Raw genomic sequence first — 24558 nt, 5'->3', positions numbered from 1 at the left:
GTCCTTCCTGCCTAAACTTATTGCTGATCTTGTTTGTTTCTGTAATTTTCCCTTTGCCAATACAAAAATATAAGGTTGAGTCACAGCATAAGAAGAGTTATTATTTCAGGTGTTTTCCTTATTTTTAGGATGATGTAGAGGCTGTTAGCTTTCTTAAAAAGTACTATATGCTGTCTTCTGGGAGTGGTGGCACACACCTGTAATCCTAGCACTCTAGAAAGCAGAGGCAGGAGGATTGCAAGTGCAAGCCCAGCCTAGATAATTTAGAAAATTAGTAAGAAGCTGTTTCAAAGTTAAAAAAATAAAAATGGCCTGGGTAGGTAACTCAGTGCAAAGGCCCTTATACCACACACACACACACACACACACACACACACACACCCTCATGCACACACACACCCTCATGCACACATACACCAACACAATGTTTTCAATATATACATGTTTTATTTTTGGTGAGGCAAATTTGAGAGCTCGACAGAGACAAAAAGTAATTTTATCTACTATCAAGATATTTATTTTGTAAGAAGTTCTGGTGACACTGAAAAATTACTCAGCTAAATCAATAAAAACTCAGGAAATATTTTCTTCAAATTTTAGTGGTATTGTATTTACAATATTAAATTTTAACTGATGTGAACCTACACTTAAAGTATTAGTTTTCATTTCTCCAACAGTAAAATACTGTCCTAAATCAATTTTTTAATAAGAAGCTAGATAGGTAAAATGAACAGATACATTTATAACTGTCTGAAAAAAAGTCGGGTTCTCATTTGACCACCCAAATGCCTTCAGTTCCTTCATCATGATTGCCCATGGGCATGTTTGGCACCTTGCTGGGCTCTCTGAGGACTGCCAGATAAGGCTTGTAGTACATTAGTAGGGAAGAAGTCATGCTCTCTGAAGGAATCACTTCAATGACTTAAATTATTCTGAGTTTTTTTGAGAAGCATTGAAATAATAGTAGTGTACTCTAATAGGAGGAGTATGGCTATTTTCTTATCTTGTTCTACCCTGAGACTGTGGCCTTGTGACATACACTCACATAAATGACATTAAAATCTTACCTATATGGTAATTAGTACATTGTGTGTGATGTAATATTATATAAGAATCCTTTAAAGACACACTGTAAGAAGAGAGACACACTCATAAGTCCAATTATTTAGAATTGTTGCATAATATGTATTGAAAAAATCATAGACTACTAACGATATATAATATACCAAATTGTCCTTTGCAAAATAATGAATTTTTCTCCTGCTTTATAAATCATAGAATATGTTTGTGAAAAACTTTGACAAAGTAGCACAAGTCAGAAAAGTAAATGTGTCTCAGATCACAATCAGCTGTGGTTTTAAAATCCCCCAGCTCTTATTGAAGCTATTCATCTGTCATATTTTCTAATCTCCTGCCATTTTTTTTATTTCATTATAAAAATATCAAGGAGGCTGGGGATATAGCTCTGTGGCTTATTTTATTTATTATCCACTAAAGGAAAAGATTATAATAAAAAATAATTGTCTAAAATCTTAATTTTATTCTATAAGTTTAAAACATGTTACATTATAAGTGTAAGGTTTCCACCATTGTAGCTTGTTATATATAGTCGTTCTAGTATGTTCTAGCGTTGTAGTAAGGTTTTCTTTTTACCAAATGTTGACTTGTATACCCTGGTATATGCATGGCTTCTGGAAATGAGACCTTCAAAAGTAGAACTTCCTTAATTACCAGCCTTTGGAATAGTGGTCCTTTCAGTGTTGTCAGGTCATTCCCTGTCTTAATCTGAATGTGACAGGAGGCCAGGAATAACACAATGTGTACAGGACCTCTGCAGGCACTCACTGCCCTGCCTTCTCTTGGTGACCACAGACTCTTTCAGCTCTGTGTCTTTCTGTGGCCTTTCTTCAGATTCCCTTTTGGCACTAGGAATTTGATTCAATCAATTTTGTTTGTGTCTCTGGCTTTTTGTCTTCCTTACACTCATGAATTACAAATGCCTAATTTTATCTTTCCTGAGTTCTACTATGAAATGTATAAATGCTACTACCTTCTCGTCTTAGCTCTTGTTTAAAACAGAACCTAGTCTCTTTCTCCCTGATTCTGCTCTCCACAGTACCTTCTTTTTAGTAAAATGTAGCAACATCCTATCAGTTATATTCTTCTATACTCTTCTGCATCTAATTAAACAATGCAATCCATGCTTCTGTGAAGAATATAGTAAAGTTTTCTTTTAGCCATTACGAATGAACTTGATTATTAATACTTGCTTTGAGATTTTGGCTTATTTTATTGTAAAAGAAATGGAAAATGGACAAATCCAAATTCTTTAAAGTTTACTCAGCTCTTTAATACTATACATTAACATATTTTTAGCTTTTTAATATTGTACATTAACATATTTTTAACATTTTTAGATGCTGTTAAGTTGTTAATACAGAAAACTGAGCTCTTATAAGCCAATGAACACATTAGTATTTAATAGCATTGTTTGAATATCATGATAAATGTTTGGGGTAAAGAATGTTTCCAAATGTATGAGAGTATCTTCATCGTCCATTTTCTGATCCATATTTCTTATAAAAGTGACAGCAAACTAAATTGCTTGACTAGTATACCACACTATTTTGAAAGTGTTAAAGTTTGTTTCTCTTTTTCTTTTTTACACTTTTTTTTTCTTTTTTATCGGTACCAGGGATCAAACTCACGACTGCCTGCTTGCAAGGCAGGTGCTTATGCCGCTGAGCTAAATCCCCAGCCCCAAAGTTTGGTTTTTTAATACTTTTTGTTTCTGTACAGGAAGAAAAGCCAAATCGTAAAGAGAAGGAAGTTTTTGGTTTTATCTGTGAGAAAACTGAAAGTAGCTTGACTAAAATACTGTTTGTTCTCGGATACCTTTCTCTTCATTCTGCTGCACAGTCCATACTATTACAAGATTCTGTGATATATGGGAAGAGCTGTCTCTGCCTACGGGAAAGGGAACGAGATTCAACTGAAATAGGGAGGAGTTGATGTGTTGCTCTAGTGTGTAGAAGGAAAATATTAACAGTCTAAGGTTAGTGTTTACAATGATCACTCCAAAGAAACTGAGTTTTTAAAATCACCTGTAGGTGCCTTTTCTTTTAAAAAGCAGAAAGCTGAAACTTTGGAACTTTAGTTAGTAGTGCCTGCTCTACAGTTTTTGGAAAAAAATAATGTAAAGGAAGAAAAGAGACTGATTATAGATAACATTAACTATGGAAAGCTAATAAGTTCTCATTTCCACATAGCACAAAAGACTCCGGAGTTTTTCTTTCTTCCTTATGGCCAACCAGGAAGAAAAAGAGTGTTTACCTTTAATCAATTAAATAAACAAATAAACTTAATTGTACATAAATATGAATTTTTAAAATGCAAAGAAATAACTCATTATTTTTTTCAAATAGTAATAAAATTTAATGTCACACATTTCTAAATAAATCATAATATTAGTAGAAAGTTTTGACAAACATTTTGTGCACTAATCTTTTAAGATCTTGTAAACATTTATCTAGAGGCAGAATCATTTTCTTTGGTCTTTATTAGTTACACAGATATTGATGAAAAATATGAATTAATCACAGGATTAAATGTTAAGAAGATGTGTAGCATAATTATTTAAGCAAGAAGTCCCTGTTATCTTGCTATTTTTATATAGATAATATTTATTATCTATAGTCTGTGTAATCCCATAGAGATGCTTAGTAGATTATTACCTATTAGAAAATTCATTCGCAAAGCAGCATATGGAAAACTCTCTAAAACAAATGTGAAAGCAGTTTCAGTAACTTCATGAGTAATATTTTTTCTCAAACTATGTTAAGATGTTTATTTAGTATAGATTTTTTGATTGTATTCTTTACTTACAGTGTGCTTATTTTGCATGTCTACTAAATTTGCATTTGTCACCCCATCCACTCAACAAAGCAATCTAAATTTTTAAATGTATTTGCCTGCTTTTGTATATATTACTAAATTCTATATTTATTATGGTCAGTTAATAGACTGGTTTCCTTTTGATAAGTTTTAAAAATCACATTATTAACATGCTTTGTGGCTCATTAATATGAGTGCAATGAATGTAAAATGAATTCTTGAACTTATACATGAAATTTATTTTAAAGTTAAAATCTTTCAAATCATCATCTAGTTATTCTGTTTTACTTTTGCTGTTAATATTGAATGATGATGCTTTTGGATTTTAAAAATATGAATACAAGGAAGAAGAATATTTGATTATATAATATATAAGTAAGAATTTATATGCTTTTTATCCAATTTAAAATATAAAAGTTATTAATATAAAATCTTATAATTTTAACATTTTAGTTTATGAAATGAATAGTTGCCATGAAAACCAAAAATAATCGTATTATAAACTTTTGCTAATACTCCTTAAGTCTAGCTTGTATCCTCCTTTGATAATGTCAAAGAAGTATCAAGTTAAGTTTTTTCCAGAGGATGGGTTAAAATCAGTGTTTGCAATTCTCATGACCTTTTTCAGATACTGGAGATAACTTAGTCATTTTCTACTTCTCAACTATAGTATTTCATTTGAATGCTGTGAACTTTAAAAAAATGTCACTAAAATGTTAACTATTTTTTTTCTTCACACACTTGTGGGTTTTGACTATACTATCCTGAGTACCAAAAAGTCAATTATGAATATCTTTTAAAAATTCTATAACCAGTTCTAAAATTATAGGTAATCACTTTACATACTTCAGTGCATGATTTATGGCATTAAATAACCTATGATGTAGACTTTTGAAGGGACATTTAAAAATTCATCAGTTTTCTTTGTCTATGCATTAATTTTAGCATCACTATTAATTTAATTTAATTATTTTTTTTGAGACAGAGTCCTGCTGTGTACTCCGAGCTGGTCTTGACCATGCTGTGTAGCCCAGGCTGGCTTCTGATTCACAATCGTGTCTTAGCCTCTTCAATACTGGTAGCATAGTCATGTGCCAGCGTTCCCAGCTCTTACTCTTATTTACATAGCTCATTTTTTATTCTACCTCTTTTACTATATGTTGTAAAAAACTTTTGTTAAACTCCAGAAGGAAATGGTCAATATAACTATATAGCTATAAATACATTGTAAAAGTTAACATAATCATAAATACAGTGGGCAAATTTCACAAAAGAAAAATATACTTATTTATCTTACAATGATAAAACTTTTCCATAAAAAAAATCATATGTAAAGTCCTCAGAAGAGGTAGGAAAATATTAATACAAATACTTCCCCCACAGCCCCACCAGCTTTTGTTATTGGTTGAATTCTTGATAACAGCCATTCTCTCTGAGGTGAGATAGAATCTTAGAGTTGTTTTAATTTGCATTTCTCAAATGACCAGTGATGTTGAATATTTTTTCATATATTTATTTTCTGTTTCTATTTCTCCATCTGAGAAGTCTCTTCATTTCAGAAGTCCATTTGGTTGAGTTTTTCATTTGAGAGCTCTGATTTTTTGAGTGATATATATATATATATATATATATATATATATATATATATATGATTTTTTTAAGATAGTAGTCCTTTATCTAAGAAAGGGCTGACAAGGATTTTTTCCCACACTGTGAGTTGTCTCTTAACTCTGTTGGTGCTTTCTCTTGCTGTGAAAATGCTTTTTAAGAAGGTGAAATTAATTCTTCATTATAGTTCCTGTGTTTGGGATTTTGTTCATAAAGTGTTTGCCTATATCAATCTCTTTAACAGTTCTATCTGTTCTCTTTTCCAGCAGATTTAGTGTTTCTGTTTTAAATATTTAGATATTTGATTCATTTTGATTTTAGTTTCATAGTAAAAGATAAGGTCTAGTTTTCATCTTCAACATGTAAAAAGTGAGTTTTTCCAGCACCATTTATTAAAGGGGCTTTTATCCAGAGAGTGTTTTTGGTATCTTTGTCAAAGATAAGGTGGCTAAGTATGTTTGGAGTTGTTTCTGCATCTTCTAATATGTTCTACAGATCCTTGGGCCTTATTTTTTTTGTGCCATGTTGTTTTTATCACAGTACTTTTGTAGTATAATTTTGAGTTAAGGATTACGATGCCTCCTGCTTTGCCAGTACTTTTCCTATTCTAGGTCTCTTCTGGTTTCACATGAATTTGAGGGTAATTTTCTCTAATTCTGTAAGATATACTGTTGGAATTTTGATCAGGATTACATTAAATTTTATAGCAATTTTGGAAGCAAAGTGTTTCCACTATATTGGTTGTTCCTATTAAAGAGCAAGGGATGTATTCTCATTTTCTGATAACCTTTTCAATATCATTTTTCAGAGTACTGTAATTTTCAATGTAGAGATATTTTACTTCTTTAATTATATTGATTCTTATATATTTCATTTTTTAAATGCTATTGTGAAAGACATTTCCCTAATTTCTCACTCAGTGAGTTGGTTGTTTGCGTACTGGAAGACTATTGATTTTTGATGTTGACTTTATATACAGCTACACTACTGAATTTGGTTTTTAAATCTACAAGTCTTTTGGTGGAGTTTTGGGCTCTTCTTCTATGTAGAGTATCATGTTACCCATCGAACTTTTCTTTTCTATCCTTATTTCTTTCTCTTATCTAATTGCTCTGCCTAGTGTTTCCAGGACTATACAGAATAAGAATGGTGATAGCGGATAACCTTGTCTTGTTCTTGATTTTAGAAAGAGATAGTTTTCAGGTCTTGTCCATTTAGTATGCTTGTGGTTATTGTTTTGTCATAGATGAGTTTTTTTTTTTTTTTTTTTTTTTTTTTTTTTTTTTTTTGGCTATTTCGTTTTTATCGGTACCAGGGATTGAACTCACAACTGCCTGCTTGCAAGGCAGGTGCTTATGCCGCTGAGCTAAATCCCCAGCCCCTCATAGATGAGTTTTATCAGATTAAGATAATGACCATCTTTTCCAGTTTTCTGCAGAGTTTTTGGCATGAATGGATTTACACTTCACCATATCCTTTTTTGGCATCTATTGAGGTATCATTTGGTTTTTGTCTTTGGCTCTGTTACTGTCGTGTATTACATTTATTGATTTGCATGTGTTAAATCATTTTAGCATCCCTGGCATGATTCCTATTTGGTCCTAGTACATAATCTTCTTGATGATTTGCTGCATTCTGTTTGCTGGTATCTTACTGATAATTTTTGCATCTATGTTCATATGGGATATTGGCCTGTGTTCAGTTTCTTGGTTGGGTCTTCTGTGGTTTTAGTATCAGGGAGTGTCAGGGTAATGCTTGTTTCCAGGAATGAATTTTGGAATATTGCTTCCCTTTTAATTCCATTAAAGAGTTTGAGAAGCAGCAGGATTAGGTCTTCTCTAAATTTCTTGTGAAACTCAGCAGTGAATTCATCAGGGCCTGAAATTTACTTTGTTGCTAAATTTTTAATTACATTTTGAATGTCACTGACTGATATTAGCTTTTTAAAATTTTTTGCATATTTTTGACTCAGAATTGTCGATTCATATTTATCTAAAAGTCTGTCCATCTCTTCTTCATTTTTTTATTAGAATATGATTTCTTTACGTAACAATACACCTTCTGAATTTCTATAGGTTCTGTTCTGATTTCACCCTTTTCATTATTAATTGTATAAATTTGAATCTTTTGTTTTGATAAGGGTGGTTTTTGTCAATTTAATCTTTCAAAAACCAACTCTTCAATTCATCGATTCTTTGTATTGTTTTAATAGTATCCATTGCATTAAGTTCTGCTTCAGTCTTTATAATTTCCTCCATCTTATGAGCTTTGGATTTGGCCTGCTTTTGTTTTTCTAGAAATTTGAGGTTAAACATCAGGTTGTTCATTTGAGTTCATTTTGTTTTCCTGATTTGGTGTTCACCATTATAAATTTCCCTTGGAAGAATGAATTTTTCATGTTCCCTACCATCCTGTATGTTGTATTGGTATTATTGTTTAATTTTAGAAACTGTCTAACTTTTTCTTTAATTTCATGTGTGACTCATTAGTTGTTTTGGAGGGTGTTATTTAATTTCCATGTGTTTATGAATTTCTTTTCATTTGTTTTACCATTGTTTTCCAATTTTACTGTACTATGGTCTGATTATATGCATGGGATAATCTTAATTCCTTTGCATTTATTTAAATATGTTTGATAGGCTGGTATGTAGTCTGTTTTGGAGAATATCCATATGCAATTGAGGAGAATATTTATTCTGATATGAAGCGGAACATTCTGTAGACATATGCTACATCCATTTGTTCAAAAGTTTGGTTCAGGTACAAAATTTCACTGTTAATTTTTTTCTAGGTGATCCATTTGTCATAGTGGGGGTTGAAATCCCTGAATACAATTGTAATATTGCTTATTTATTTCTCAGGTCCATTAATATTTGTTTTATATAGTTGGATGCATTGATATTTGGTGCATATATAGTTATGGTTGTCATGTCTTTCTCTTGGATTGTTCCCTTAACAAGTGTATATTTCTTTGTCTCTCTTAATCAGTCTTGGCTTGAAATTCGCCTTGTGTTCAAATAGAATAGCTATCCCTTCTTTGTTCTGGGCTTCTGTATGTCTGGGCTTTGTTCTGGGTTCCTATGGCAGGGAGTATTGTTTTCCATCCTTTGACATTCAGTCTATGAATTTCTTTTTTGAAATAAATGTTTCTTATATGAAGCATATTGTTAGATCTTGCTTCTTGATCCATTCTTCCAGTTTGTGTCTTTTGATTGGTGAATTGAGACTATTAACATTAGTAGTTATAACTAATATATATTAACTTATCCATGTTGTGTTATTTTTCTATCATTAGCTACCTTCATTTCCCCCTCTTACTTATCTTACCTGGTAGATTCATTCTGTTGGGCTTCATGGAGTTGTAATCCTTGTTTTCTCTAGAATACCCTTCAGAATAATTTTGAGTGCTCATTTGGTGGTCATAAATATGCTCAGGTGCTCTTTGTCATGGAATTTTCTTATTTCTCCATCAATTTTGAAAAATAGTTTTCATTGTGCATCAGTCTGTGTTGGAGGTTTTGTTTTCGAGTTTGAAATATCTCACTCCAGGATTTCCTTGAAAGCATTTGTGTTGTGAACTTATCTGTGATTCTGATGGTCTTTCTTTATAAATGATTTGTTTCTTTTCTTTAATAGCTTTTAATATTCTGTTCTTGTGTTTAATTTCTGGAATCTTGACTATGATATGCCTGAATGTAGATTTTTTTCATCATGGCTAATTGGAATTGCATATTCCTCAATTATCTATGCCAAATTCTTTCTTTCTGCCAGGAAGTTTTTTGCCATGTCACCTTTGAATAGGTTTTATGCCACTTTTGCTATTTCTTGCATTTTCATTGATTGCAATCAATATTATGTTATTCTTGTTTGCTTCATCTAGTATCTGTTGGATTGATTTCTTGTGGTCCCCTGACTCTTCTAAAGAAATCTTTCTTTAAATGATTCCTAACTTCAAACCTGACTTTTATCTCTGAAATTCTATCCACACATTTTCTCATTTTGCTGTGTATACTTGCAATAGAATTTTTAATCTCCTGGATATCCTTTTGAATCTGTTTTACTGATTCTGTTTCTTTCCTATGTGTGACATCCATTCATAGTTTCCATCATTTTTCTAAGGTTCTTGTTTTAATATGTATGTGCTCTAGAGTCACTAATTATACCTTTATTGCGGTCCTTATCTCTGTAGGTATCAGAAATCATTTTTGACTTGTTTTTTGATGGGAGTTCATTCATCTGCTTTGTTGCTTCTGTTCTTCCACTTAAGGGAGTACAGATGGATGGCTTTCAGATTGTTTCATCTAATCACCACTTGGATTTGCTTTTGGTGGGCTGTATGTCTGGGCTTGTACCTTCTTTAAGTATCTTTTCATTTTCTATTTTTTTTTGTTAGTTCCTGGATTGATACTTGTAAATTACCTATGGTGAGTAGCTTTATTCCTAGTATTTGTAACTCTTAACAATGACTGCTTCTGTGAGATGTCTTCTAGGTGTTGCTGGCTTTCAGGTTTTGAGTCTGTTACAAGAGCCCACCTCTTCAGTATACTAAGGATGTGAAGTTACTGCTTCCTTGGCTCAGTCCCTGTTTCTCTGACACTGGGCCAGAGTATTTTTTTATGACATTTAGGCAATCAGAGTCTTGGAATACCAGAAAGAACAACTGGCTGTAACAGTTATGTCAGTTTGACTAAAGTGGTACAATCAGCAATAACAAATGCATCAAACACAGTCTAAAAATGACAAACTGAGGTAACTGTTAATTTACCACCTTTAGTCATATCAATTAGATTTGTGATTATACAAAAAAATCTAAAACAAACTAGAAAATTTGTATGCAGCAAAATACATAGTATTTGCTCAACATAGTAACTTTATCCTCAGTAGAGGATTGGGGGAAAATAGAGAAATAGAAGAAGAGAAGAACAAGCAACGTTGGAGGACAAAGGAGGATCACACAAACTTTGAGAAACAAGTGTAGAAGATGAAAGGGAAAGAGAAAACGGAAGGAAAAAGAACAGAATGGAATTACAACTACAAATAAACTAGAAACTGTGTTATCACTCATTTAAAAAGAACAAACAATGGACAAAACAAAAGAAAAATAAAGGAAAGAGAGACAGAAAAATAAGAAAGAGAAAATGTTTACTTAAGGTGTGTCTCTGCTGTCAGTGGTAGGCAATGTGGGCAGACTGGATCCAGATCCATTTTGATTAATTCCAGCAAACCAGCATAGTTTTGTGGCAGAGTTGTGAGTAGTCCCAGGGAGCCTAAAACTTTATTTCTTCTAAAGTTCAGGGTGCTTTCTGGCCATGAAACTGGAACCAGAGCCACACAGCCTGCAGCAGTCAGCATGACCTCTGCATGCTTGACCCTACTGGGGCCATTAGATGGAGCCAGCATTCGTTTTGAGCTCAGTTGACTCCTCCCCCAAATGGCTTCTCTCCAATCACGCTCTCCGTGGGACATCCAATCCTGCACCATTCACCACCAGCCCCTGCAGTCTGCCTTGCCCACTGCTCCATTTACCTTGTGCATCTCTCCATGGAACCCTCTGGGGTTGCCAGCAGTATGCAGGTTTGAACAGCCCCTCATACACAGTGAGTCCTGACTCAGGGAGAAGGCACTGTCCAACATCTCCTTATTTGTTGGAGTCTCTCTTTGCTCTCCTGTTGGCATCAGTTCTCACTTCAAATCCTTTCTGGGTCCAGGAGAACCACATCTCTCTTTTTTCCTCACATTGCTATAGTCCATTATCTGGACATCAAATATCAGAGAGGTTCCTTCTTTGCTTCTTACCATTCTACCATCTTCCTGGAAGTCAGTTTAGCCTTCTTTATGGCAGAGTAATACTCCATTGTATGTAAACATTACTTTTTAAAAATCCATTCATCTCTGAATGGATAGGTAGGCTGCTTCCAAGATTTAGCAATTATGAATTGTGCTGCTATAAACATAGGTATGCATTAATCAATGGTATGATGCCTTTTACCTCTTTTGGGATGATACCCACAAGGAGAATAGCAGTGTCAAATGGAATTTCTCCTTTTATTTATTCATTCATTTATTTATTTTTGTGAGGAATCTTCATGATGCCTTCCATAGTGGTTGCATCACTATACCATCCCACCAACAATAAAAAAGGGTTTATTTTCCCCCACTGTCCCACTAGCATTTTCTATTGCTTAATTTCTTAATGGTAGTCATTCTTTCTGAAGCGAGATGGAAACTCAGTGTTTGTTAATTTGTGTTCCTCAAATGATCAGTGATTTTGAACATTTTTTTTTCATGTATTTATTGGTCATTTATATTTCTTCATCTGAAAAGCATCCTCATTTCGGAAGCCACTTTTAATTGGATCTTTAACTTTGGGGTCTAATTTTTGAGCTCTTTATATATTCTGCATATTATTCTTTGTCTCAAAAGTATCCTGCACAATTTATTACCTATTTACTCTCTTAGTAGCTTCCTTTTCATATGGAAAAAGAATGCATTGCTGTCTTAAATTACATACTGATGAAATAAAATCAGATGTATTATTGCTCTAAGCATGAGAAATAAAATAAATGTTCTAGACCAAAAGAAATAGGAAAATGTCTTCATTAATGTGAGCTAGTCAAATACTTAACAGGAATTAACATGCTAAATGATAAAGAAAAATTAATAAACTAAAATTTCATTTTAAACACAACCATATTATGTGGAGTCAACTTCTGTGATTTGGGCCTGCCCTGTAGTAGGTGTGGTGGTCTGAAGGATTTAATTTCTGCTTGTGCAGCAAGGATTCCTTTTGTATACTCATTATGCCACATTATTTTTTGAACTTTTCCATATCTATGCTATGCTTTTAATAAATATTTACTGGTAATTCCTCTGAACCTGCTTCACGTATTCTATGTTTTCTCTATTTTCTCCATCAAACAATTCTCCCCTTTTTTCTGTTCTTCCATTCCACCATCTGTTTTTTCTTGGGTGGCGTTTAGCATTTCTCTAACTATTCTACTTATTTCTTGCTTTATTTCATTAAATACTTCATTTTTGAACTTGTCTATGAGGCTCCGGAGATACCACTTTATATCTATAGGTGCTGTGTCTGATATTGCAGGTTTTCTGTCTTTATTCTCTTTTGCATTTACCTTTCCTGGATCAGTGTTCTCAGGATTGGGGACTTAGGACCCTTTCTTGTTGCTCCCTTTTCCCATACTTTTTGTTCCTTCCATACAAGCATATGTAGGAGGCCCAGTTTTTTTTCTCTTTGTCTATTACAGTTTGTTTGAATCCGCCATCTAGGTGTTCCCACCCACTGCAGTGTACTAGGGAGACATAGACTTGGCCAGCCTCTGCTGAGCCCACCCCTCCAGGTCAACCTACTGAATGCTTCATTTCTAGTGTGCACCACCAGGTTCAGGGACCTGATTTGGGCTAGCCTACTGGATCTTAGTCTGTGACGTCACCAGGCCAAGTGCTCCCCACCACTCCCGCTTGAGAGGGGAATATGCGACTAAAGTCATGCAGGACCCTGTTCCAGCTAGTCTGTTCATTCCCAGAATGTCCTCTGTTGGAGCCTCCTACTCTATGAAAGGGTCCCCATTTCTTTCACTCACCGCAGGTCAATGCAGGGCTCCCTGCCAGTCCTGCTCTCAACGCTGTTTGGTTCGCCGATTCCAGCTCTCAGAGCTTTCGCGCATCTCTCTCCCCTGCCATGCAGATTGGGACACAGTATCAGCAGCAGGAAATTCAAATCGTGGCTTCCAATGGAGCAGGATCCAGCTTCCACACTGAGATTTTATCTGTTCCTGTTATAGCATCAGGATTGCATTTCCAGTTGGTTTCTCTCAGCTTAGTTCGTTCCTGGGTCGGCAGGGTGCATCTCCCCTCCCGTAGGACTCCTCACACGCCACTGTTCCTGGATTCTAAACTGGTAATCTCAGAGAGCCTCCGTTGCTGCTGCTATCTGTCTGCCATTGTACTGGTTTTCTTGATGTGAACTCAGCTTTTATCATTGTCAGAGGTGATTGTGTCTTTGCTGTCACTGAGAATGGATGTGGTTCTTTTTGAGGGAACTCTGCTCCTTACTTTGAGCATTACTTCCTGGCTGCAATGCAGATCCCTCAGCCTGCTGGCATACATCCTTTATCCCACTCGTGCAGACTTTCTGATTTCTACCAGTGACCTTTGAGCCTTCCCAGCACAGATCCTTGATACAGACTTGCATGAGATATTGTTGTGGGCTCTAGGCCTCCAGTTGGACTCATGCAGTAAATTGCTGTGGGATCCAGGCCCTAATAGGATTCTTTGGGTCTCTAGTGCATGGATATATCTCCTGCAGTCTTCTGCATTTGACTTTTTGGGTGAATATTATAAACTAACCTTATAAATTTTGTGTCCTGTATTAAATCTATTTCTCTCCAAACTTTAGTACAACAACTATGTTCCCTTAATCTCCTTTAATATAGAATAGGTCCACGGTCTTTGTCTTTTATGACAGAGACCTTTTTGAAGCTATCTGGTAAGCTTAGTTTCACTATTTGCTTAATCTCATTAATCTTTTTTATTCTAATCAGTAGTACAAAAGATGATAGGTCATTATTTCTCAGTTTTCACTGACAATGAACAATGTACAGTAATACATTTATAAAAGTTCTTAGTGTTCTTTGAAAAAGGATTCATCATACCATAGAAAAATAAATAGCTGCTGTCTTACCTAACATGTACATAAAATGGTCTCATAACCCCTGTGACTAGAATGCTTTAAGCACTGTCTTTTACCCCAGAAAATGAATATACATTATTTTATGTATATAATATATAAAAGGAAATGAATATATATATATATATATATATATTTATAATTTCAGTGAAAACTCTAAACAATAGCAAATTAGAATATATTCTAATTTATTTCATTATGAATTTGAACCAGAAGCATGGCTTTTAACATGGTATTGATTTTATCTCATTTATAATTCATATTTCAAGCACATTAATCATAATTTCAATGAAATGGCATATATAAATTGTTCTTTAGCTCGGATTAAATTTAAATCAGTTTTACAAATGATGGAACACGGACTATAAAAAGCTTAAGTGGATTTTAGGGTTCTCTGCTGCAGCCATGTGCTTTCAGATATTTTTGTGTTTGAAAAGCTACAATCTAAACATGATTTCAATGCAGATAAAATGAAGTTATCTTTACGAGGAAAATGCTTTGAATACAAAATAAGAAAAGCCAGTCCTTTTGCTTCTCCACTTGCACATGATTTAAAAAGAAGCAGATTGCTAATTAGATGCTTTGAGTAGTTGAGAACTTTGGGTTGTGTGCTGCTATCCATATCACTGCATTGTAATGACTGTTAAAGTTTAGCCTTGTGTTCATTGCCACATCTCATCATTATGTCTTGGTTCTCTGCTAACTTCTTGTTAAAATCACCTTAACACTATTCTAATGCTCTCTTGCATTGCCTTGGTCCTTTATCTAAGGAGAGCTTGCCACATAAAGTATATTTCTGTGGCTGGTTTTCCGAAGTCTGATTTCTGTTCCATTGATTTGTTTATTGTTCTTTCCTGAGTACTACATTGTCTTGATGGGTTCAGCTTCATGGCAAATCTGAAAATCTCGTAGTTCAAATATTTTAGTGTTAACCATATTTTGGAATCAGATGTTGTGTTTACAAAATAATTGTGAGAACATTCTATTTTTTCTAGTTTAAGAATAACTTCTTAAAAGTGATCAAAATTTTCCCGGAAAATTTGAAAAACTTTACTGAATTTTAAAAATTATAACATAATATCATCAATATAATTTCAGTTACCTCCATGCAGAGTCAGGATAATTTCCTAAAATATATTCCTTGATCTAATGTTCGCTTGTTTATTCAAATATCCTCTTTTTAAATGTTTAAATATTTAAATTTTGTGAGCCCATGATATGAGATATAATGTGTAATCATTTTTATTTTCAGAATATAAAACTCATCATTCAAGTACATACCACCTTTGAGTATTTCCTTTTCATGTTGATTGAAATGTCAATTTTGTCATGCACTAAATGGCTATGGTTATTTTAAGTCTAATAATCTGCTTTTCTATTGAGCTGACTACCTGTTTTTGGACTTGAGTCACATTAAAGTATGACTTTATATTGTTTTGTAATGCATACCATCTCAGCTCCATAAACCTTTGTAACTTGGGCCTTCAATGTCAGACTCTTTCAGAACTGGGAACCTTAGAGGAGAGATCTAGAAAGAACTAGTGTGGTGAATGTCATTAGAAGCATTCCATTGCTTATATCTGCCGTAGATAAATCTTGCTGTTCCTATTCTGCATCTATTTCCCTGGCTCCCAATTTCAGACATTCTGTTATCTCAGTTTATTTGTTTTTCATTTAAAAAAATGTATTAGTCAGTGCTTGAAGTACCTGTGGTTACAGTCATCCCGGGGGGGCATACATGTGTACCACAGCTTGGTTCTGTTTTGAATCCCCCTTCCTTTCCTCCTACTTTCCTCCTCCTTCCTCTTATTCACCTATCCTGATTTCAGCTGATACTAATCTTAGCTCATGTTATGGCATATAATGTGTATATTCACTGCAGTGAATATCTTCTCCCCTCCTCCTCACCACTTGCCTTCCCTATTGCAAGAGGAGCTGTCCCCTGTCCCTTTCTATCCATCCATTGTTAGTCTTTGTACTTTGCTTCACTCAAACGAGATACCAGATGGTATTTAAACTTGAGTGTCTGATTTATTTCACTTAATATATTTTCCAGGTGCATCCATTTCCCTCAATTGTCTCAAATTTGTCATTCTTTATAGGCAACTAGTATTCTCTTATCTATCTATCTATCTATCTATCTATCTATCTATCTATCTATCCAACATGTTGAATATGGTATCTTTCCTCCAACATATGTTTTTTACTCTTTTGTAAAAAAAAAAATCAAATAACTGAATGTGTTGAAGTCTCCATATCCTCTACAGCACTCCATTGATCCATATATCTGTTTTTGGTCCACTACCATGCTGTTTTTATCACTGTTGTTTTGTAGTATAGCTTGAAGTCAGATATTGCTATGCCACCTGCCTTGCTCCTGTAGCTCAAAATTGCTTTTGCTATTCTGAGCCTTTTCTGTTCCATGTGAACTTTAGGATTATTTCCTCTAGGATGCTGCTGGCATTTTGGTTGTGGCAGATTTAATACCATCCTCAGCTCAGCTTATTGTTGTGTGTGAGTCAGAAACAAAGTTGACTATGCAGCTTGTAAGATTATGCTGAGTACTGTGCTATAATAGAATCCTGTTGATGCCATATTTGCCCTGTATTTTATTCCCAATTATGCTATCTCACTTATTCATTTCTTGTGAATACCAGTTCCTAACTTTCTGAAGTCAATGTCTTTGCTTGAAAATTTAATAGAAACTGGAGGTCAGAGACCACAATTAACCCTCATTTCAAACCTCATTTCAGTGATTCCCAGCCCTATCATATCTGAGCAGTAATTCCTTAAAAATTGTAAGTGATCAGTGTTCTGTAACTATTTTTAACATGAATGAAGGATCTTCCCTAACCATCCACTCCTGGGGTCATTTCCAGAAGAATCTGAGTTCAAAGAACACTGGTGCTAGTAATGGGAAAAAATGGAGATTCCCTCAATTACATGGTTTATTTCATAATTGTATATATATATATATATATATATATATATATATATATATATATAGTCATTTCTGATGGTCTCAGTAGAAGATAACTCCTTTTTCCAAATGCAAATACCTCCAAAGATTATATGGTGTTGCACATAATATTCTTTTCAATTGTATCCTAAATGTATGCTGACTTTATCTCAGTGAGGTTTCAGGACTTTTGCAGACTGCTAGATGAAGGTGTTCCACCTTACTGGCTTAATTATAGCAATAAGAATTAAAATTTAAGTAACTTGACACAAATATTTACTCTTTGGAAAACACTACACAAATTAGTGATAACACCTAATGATTTTAATATGTCAATTGGTATGCCTTACACATAAAATTTCATTTAATCCTCATAACTGTGTTTCAAGATAGGTATTACTTTATTATACTTGTTTTCCAAATGTATAAAGTACTGAGAGATTAAGAAGTTAAGAAGATTCAGAAATCAGATGTTAGGGATGGTTTCCAAGTAATGAAAACTCTGCATTTAATCACTAAGTTATTTATTCTGTGTGTCAAAAACAAAGACTATTTTAGGTCCTTTAACTCAGCTGGTATGCCCAGAAAGCCTGTGTAAGTCAGAGATCAGTAAGTCCATTTGAAAAATGAGGAAACAAAAGTTCAAAAGTAGAGATAGACTTCTGAAAGCCACAGACTTTGAAAATGTCCGAGTTTAAATTTGCACTGGTACCTATTATTTTATGTGTGAAAATGACCAAACCTTTACCTTCCACCTTGTCACATACAGATGAGCAAATGATAGCTATACATTTAGAAATTTGACTTGTAATTCTCATCTCTTCACCTACCCTGCTGGATGATGTTTTGGGGGAGGGCATGTACACAGGGAGAGAAGTGTTGGCAAGGTGATGTTAGAACAGCCCCTGCCACAAAGCAGATGCATACATATTGGTTGAATAAATATAAAATTAAATTTATTTTGAGATTTAGTAAACTTCTTTACAGCAATTGAAAATAGTTTGTTGTTGTTTGGTTATTTTGCTTTGAAAGTGTTTTCAAGTTCTTGTTTGTCTCAGTGTTTTTAGAGATGTATCACAGGGAGAAAGAAAGACTTTAACACTGTATTTCTCCAGTAGTTAAGCAGCCTTCTGTAGATGGTAGCACAAAGCAAATATTTCTTGACAGGATAAAGGTGATAGGTGGAATATCAGTATCTATCTTAATTGACAGCAAACTTTATTTTGAGATTAAAATGTATTGATATTCACAAGTAGAATAGTATAGATTTATTTAGAAAGTTAGAGTATTTATCAAATATTTTAGTTTCTTTCAAATATGTATGTATTTTGGTGAGAATTTTAAAATACACTTTAGTTAAGCACATGACATAACTCATTTATATTTTAAAGAACATTTACAGGTATTAACTTCAGGAATACAAATATATAAGACATTAATGAGAAATATTAATAAGTTAGTTTACATTTATGTTCATTATTCATTTATTTAAAATAATTGTTCAAATTTTATGAATAATATACTTAAATATGCTATTCTTTCCTTTGAATCTCTACAGCTCAGTCCATTTTTAAGACATTCCGTTCTAAAGAGAACATTTAATGTCACTCTGTTAAATCCTCTCATCACAAAGACAGAAAATATTATAGAACAAAAAGCCAAATCAAGACACCCAGGAGGCAAAACCCAAGCTTCTAAACAGTGAGTATGCCTGTCCTCACCCTCAGACACTTGCTACACCTTTAAAAGCCATACATTAAATGACATAAATGACCCCCTGTTTTCAAAGCAATATATTAGCACTCCAGAGATTGTTTTAATTTGTGGCCCTGAGAAATAATTAGCATATTATAAAAGAGTTTAACTGTCAGGTTCTAGAAATAAGTGCTAATCTTGTTTTTAGAAAGTCTGTTTTAAGTTTTTGCCTTTAATACAGTGACAGAAGAGTTACAAAATGAGGTATGACAGCTTTTTTCATTAACTTTTCTTTTCTAATACAGAGAAAAAAATTGATGTTATGCTTTAGTCAGTTATTGTGGAATTCTATCTTAGTGCAATATTTAAGAAAGGTGTTATTTTTTTTTGCCAAATTGTACATTCAAACAGATTTGGATTAAGAACAGACATTGTTACAGAATGATTTAATGAATATTGAACTATGAATTAAATGCCGAGTATATAATAATGACTATGATACTGGTTTGGCTTTGATTTTTTAATGTAAAATGGAATTGGATTAAAAATATTTAATTGTATTATTGTATTCCACACAAAGTTTTACTTTTATTTTAGTATATCCATGTCATTAAGTGGCATTGTATTTTAGGAACCTGATCTGATTGCATTAATTGTCAGAGAACTCTACCATATTCCAAACAGAAAAGTATTTATTAGAATAATTAAATATGAACTTTAATATCTAATATCTTATTAAACTAATTATTCAACAATAGATCCAATATATATATACTGTAGATTCCACTTAAGTTTATTTTTGTGAGAGACAGAAATCTGTTCTCCATCATGGTAGCTACTAATCACATAAACGTACTAAGCATTTGAAATATGACTATTTTAAATTGATATCCACTCCAAATCTAAATACTCACCAGATCTTGAAAAGATTGTTTTAAAAAAGTTTAAAATATTTCATTAATTGTGTTTTGTATTTCATGTTGAAACACTATTTCAGATACACTGGGTTAAATAAAATATGTAGTACTTTTAATATATTTGCTTCTTTCTGTGTTTTTATATAGTCATTAGAAAAGTATAAAATTATTTTTCTATACCAGTGAATTGATGAATTCTATTGAAAAATAATATCTTTATTCCATCTTCCTTTTTGAAGATTTTTTTGTGGATAAAAAATTCCAGTTTGCTGTATATTTTCTTTCAGCATTTTGAAGATGCTATTGCTTTGTTTTGCTTCTTGTGATTTCTGATGAAATACTTTCTTTGCAGGTGATGCTTTTTATTCATGTGACTGCTTTTACTTTTTCTCCATAGGTATTTTAAAATCTAGTGAGCTCTTCTGTTCATAGATTTTCTTGCCTCCTGCCTGGTGAAAATGCAGTATGGATATTAAATATTCATATTGTGTCTAATTGTCTCATAGGTTCTTTTGTAGATTATGAATCATTTTTCCTCTTTGTATTTCAGTCTATATATTTCAGTCTATAACAATATCTTCTCTTACTAATCCTCTCCAGCCATCTAACATGAAAATTAAAACATTTATTGTATTATTACATTATTATATATTCAGTTCCATAATTTCTATGTATTATGTAAGAATTTAAGTTACATGTTGTGATTTTCAATATTTTAGCAGTATCATGAAGCATTTTAGTCTTCATAATTCTAAAGTACATAGTAGATAATCCCAACTCTGTTTTACTATTGGATCTGCTTATATTGTCTGTTTATTACCTTAATTTTTTTGTTTTTTATTCTATATCTTGACATGTATAATTGTAAGGGCACAGTTATATGATTAGTAAAGGTATGGTAATAGAATAGCAAACTTATAGCCATGTTATAGCAAGTTAAAGTCAAATAGCAGACTCTATTTGACTCTGCTTCTGCTGCCTGACACATAAACACCCTGCTGAATTCAGTTGCCCTCAACTGTTTGGGTTCAGCTGCTTTTCTTCTGATAATGCACTGGGCCCATTTGATTACTCTCAGCTTATATTTCCTTTAGTTAAGAAAATGTATTGCTTCTAAGTGGCATCAAGGATTTTGATTGGTGCTGAGTAACCCACTCAAGGATACTTTTTAATTCTGCTTGTTCCATCTGAATCCCTTCCCATGTCCCCAGGATGTTTCTATGCTGCTATAAATAATTCTTTTAAGCAAATATATTTAGAGTTACATGACTTAATTCAATGCATGTAACCAATCATGGAATTCTTTGTACTTTCTGCTTATAAACTATATTTAAATAGGACTTAAATAGGACTATATTTAAATTTAACTATATTAAAGCTAGTTCTTTGCTGGTGATTTGGGGACTATTTATTGTTCCTCAGACCACTGGCATAATAAACAAGATGTCTTCTAGATTCCTCGGTGCAAAGAGTCTTCTATTAATTTTAATATTGGGTTTTCTGCAACTAAAGAAATTTGAATAAATTTTGGATATTTCATGCAAAAAATGGAGTGGTAATTTGTTTCCTCCCTCATATCACCTTCCTCTAGACAGTATATGCCTTTGCTGTCTCTCAGGTTCTTTCAATATGGGTCAGCCCACTCTTCCAACATGGCATTATTTGAGTGAAGAGCTTGTTTCTCTCTTTTTTAGTGCTGAAATGATTGCCTTTGCCTGTATTGCTAAGTTGAGACCCTTAGGTGTCCTATAAGGAAGGCAATGGTACTCATGAGTCTCTCCTTCACGACTTTTCCCTCATTCTGTGAAACTGCAGACTTCTTTGTGCAACTGCCCAAATGTTATTTTGAAGCCTTTTCATCCTGCACCAAATACAATTTACCAAATTACTGAGGAGAAAAAAAAAGACATATTGTTATGTTCTTTCCATGTGCTTCCCTTTTCTTTAAGAACTGGTCTCCTCATGTCTTGTTTTTTGGACTTGTCTCTCTGTCCATCCTTAGAATGACAAAATATCAGCTGAGATTTCTGTCCACATTATGACTGTTTTCTTAAGTTTTTGGGCTTGTGCCATTTAGGAACCAAATTTTCATCATTTGGAATCTAAGGCTCTCCTAGTGTTGGTCTCTCTTTCTCTTTTCTCCAGATTCCTGAGTCTTCAATACCTGATCATCTCTGGAGTTTCCCATTGGCTTAGATAGATCTAGTCAGAAATAAAATTTATTTTTTTCTCAGTAACATAGTCTACAATAAGTTATGTTGACGTATCTGAATTGTCTTTACCACAATTTGTCAAGTTGTTTCCTTTTTATCTTTTAAACAATTTCTAAACCCCCATATCTTTAATAAGTATTAACAACTGAAAAAGTTTTATCATATAAACATGTTGTATCCTGACACAATCATTTACTAATCAGTGTACCAAACCTACCACATATTTTAAAATTTCATTTATTAAACTTGCAGATATGCTGCCTTTGTGTATTATTATTATTATCCTGTGATAACCTGGAAGAATGTTAAGTTTATGTGCTTATTTAGATGTTTTTATATGATGCAATACAAAAAATGGCTTCAAAGATGCTTTTTCAGTTCCAATGAGTTCATTCACATTCTATTTACTTATTTATTGATTGATTTTTGTGTGTGTTGTACTGGGAATCCAACTTACAACCTTGCAATTGCCAAGCAAGTGCTTATGCTACTGAATTAAATCCCTGGTCCCTCATTCACATTCTAAGCCAGTGGCAGTGAGCTATACCATGGGGCTACAGTGGGCATAAAGCCCTCTCTGTCCACATGCAAGTCAAGTTGCCCAGCCAAGATTTGACGAAATATCAGCACGCATGCAATAGCAAACATCACATTAATTGTGCAAAAGCATACAGAGTGCAAACTTTTTACCTAAAAAAATGTATCATTGAAATCTTTGTTAATGTGTTTCTCTTGTAAAAAAAAAAAGGACATAAAGATATCACTTGTTTTTTTCTAAATTAAAACCCCAGTATTCTGGGGTTAATTACTGTGTTGGCACTTCTCGTTTAGGCCCTTGTTGCTGAAAGGTCGACATCACTATTCTACACCTGTGATAAAGACTGCTGAAGACAAAGCCAGACCTTAGCTTTACAGTGCATGTGAGCAAAAACGCTCTACTCATCTTTCATGTTCATGCATGTTCATATAGCACCCTCCTAGAGACTGTCAAAAACTACTAACTTTGCATTCATAATTATTCTGCATTTCAGTAAATACACATATCATTCAACGGCTCCTTCCTTTAATTAAGTTCCATGCAAAACATTTTTACTCCACAACTAGAAGTTCCATGTTTGGCTGAGCTGCTACACTAATTCTAAAGAAAAATGAATATACCTTAAAAATTCAATATACTTAAAAATCAATTTGTTTGGGTAAAGAGAACAAGCTAGATAACAGAAGAGCACCGTGGTCAGGTGGCATGATGGACATCACCAAAACAAATTCTGTGGGCTTAGAAATTTAACTTGTGTCTAGTCATGTTTTACTCAAGTGTTTTTGGTGGCAGAAGAGCTTTCTGTAAACTATTGTCATCTGTGCTATCACATATATGAAGTATAATGGAAAAATGAAATTTATCCTAAGATAAAAGCTAATAGGGATTCTTATTTGTTACAAATATGTTTATGACTAAATTTATTATGAAAATATTAATCAATGATGAAATCAGTGTAAGTTATATTGTGAAAGTTGGAGTACCTCTTTTTGTTTTGATTTGATTATCAGTAACACTTCATCTTACTGAATATGCTCCTTTCCAGATGTCATGTCTGCACATTTGCAGGAGTGTGGTGCACTTTTAATCACCAGCAATGCCATTAGGGCAATCCAAAATTCACAGTTATGACAAATTATGAATTGCTTGATCATACTTAATGTATTTAGCAATAACAGGCATTTTGTAAAATTTTCATGCATTTTTCTTTTATTTTTAGTTGAGGATATAACTAACAAGGCTATCTGAAAGAATATTTTGGCTTAGATAGCAAAATACAGTAGAGATATCACTTACCAAAATAGCTTTTCTCTCCCACAGATGCTCCCCAGAGGTAATATCTATTAATATATGGGGAAGCTGACAGGCTTCTTCCACAGAAGCACTTCCCGGTTGATGATGTCTTCTATCAGCTGCTCGAAGGAACATAATTGGTCTTCTAACCTCTAGAGATAGAAAAATCTGTTCTTATAAGACATTGAATTCTTTTTCCCGCTTAACTTTTTCCTATTACAAAAGTGTTATATGTATTTATGGCAGTCTTTCCAAACATAAAACTGATGCTTTCATATAACACATAGTGCTCAATAAAGACATCTAATGAAAAACCTTTCTTATTTACTTTAGAATCTCATTTTCTAACTTATTACTTTCCAAATACTAGCCACACTCACATGAGGTAAATGATAGTATTATGTGTATGTGTTTTCTACTTGACTTGTTTTCTTGTTTTGTTTCTCTGAATTTCTAAAAGTAGAGGATAAACATCATAAAAGGAATATTCAATATGTTTTACTTTGTGTGAAGTTTATGTGCAATAGGAGAACAAAGAAAAAGTGGTTAAATGGTTGGCAACATTATAATTCTCTTCAATAACCTGCCTATGTGGAAGAAACTGATATATTAGCTTAATTTTATTTGTATATCTATGAGGCATATTACAGTAATTTGCTACACTACATGTATAATAACCAAATCAGAGTTATAAGGTTATAAGTACTTCTAACCCTTAAAATGTTAATAATTTT

The 24558-nt window shown here is 33.3% G+C and overlaps 1 protein-coding gene across 1 annotated transcript in view; it reads left to right on the top strand.

Annotated features, from left to right (window-relative positions):
• Stpg2 (sperm tail PG-rich repeat containing 2) overlaps window positions 1-24134 on the top strand; it is a 574832-nt gene extending 550698 nt beyond the window's left edge. The window contains exons 13-14 of the mRNA XM_063246672.1: window positions 18727-18869; window positions 23852-24134. Of these exons, the coding sequence (XP_063102742.1) occupies window positions 18727-18869; window positions 23852-23894 (186 nt within the window). The 3' untranslated portion in view covers window positions 23895-24134. The remainder of the gene's footprint in view (window positions 1-18726; window positions 18870-23851) is intronic.
• The last annotated feature ends 424 nt before the right edge of the window (window positions 24135-24558 follow it).

The sequence above is a fragment of the Cavia porcellus genome, unplaced genomic scaffold, assembly GCF_034190915.1.
Source record: "Cavia porcellus strain 051 isolate PalLab524CR breed Dunkin Hartley unplaced genomic scaffold, mCavPor4.1 scaffold_4, whole genome shotgun sequence".
Classification (NCBI taxonomy): Eukaryota; Metazoa; Chordata; class Mammalia; order Rodentia; family Caviidae; genus Cavia; species Cavia porcellus.
Note: the sequence above shows the minus strand (reverse complement) of the source record. Positions and strands in the feature narration are given on the sequence as shown.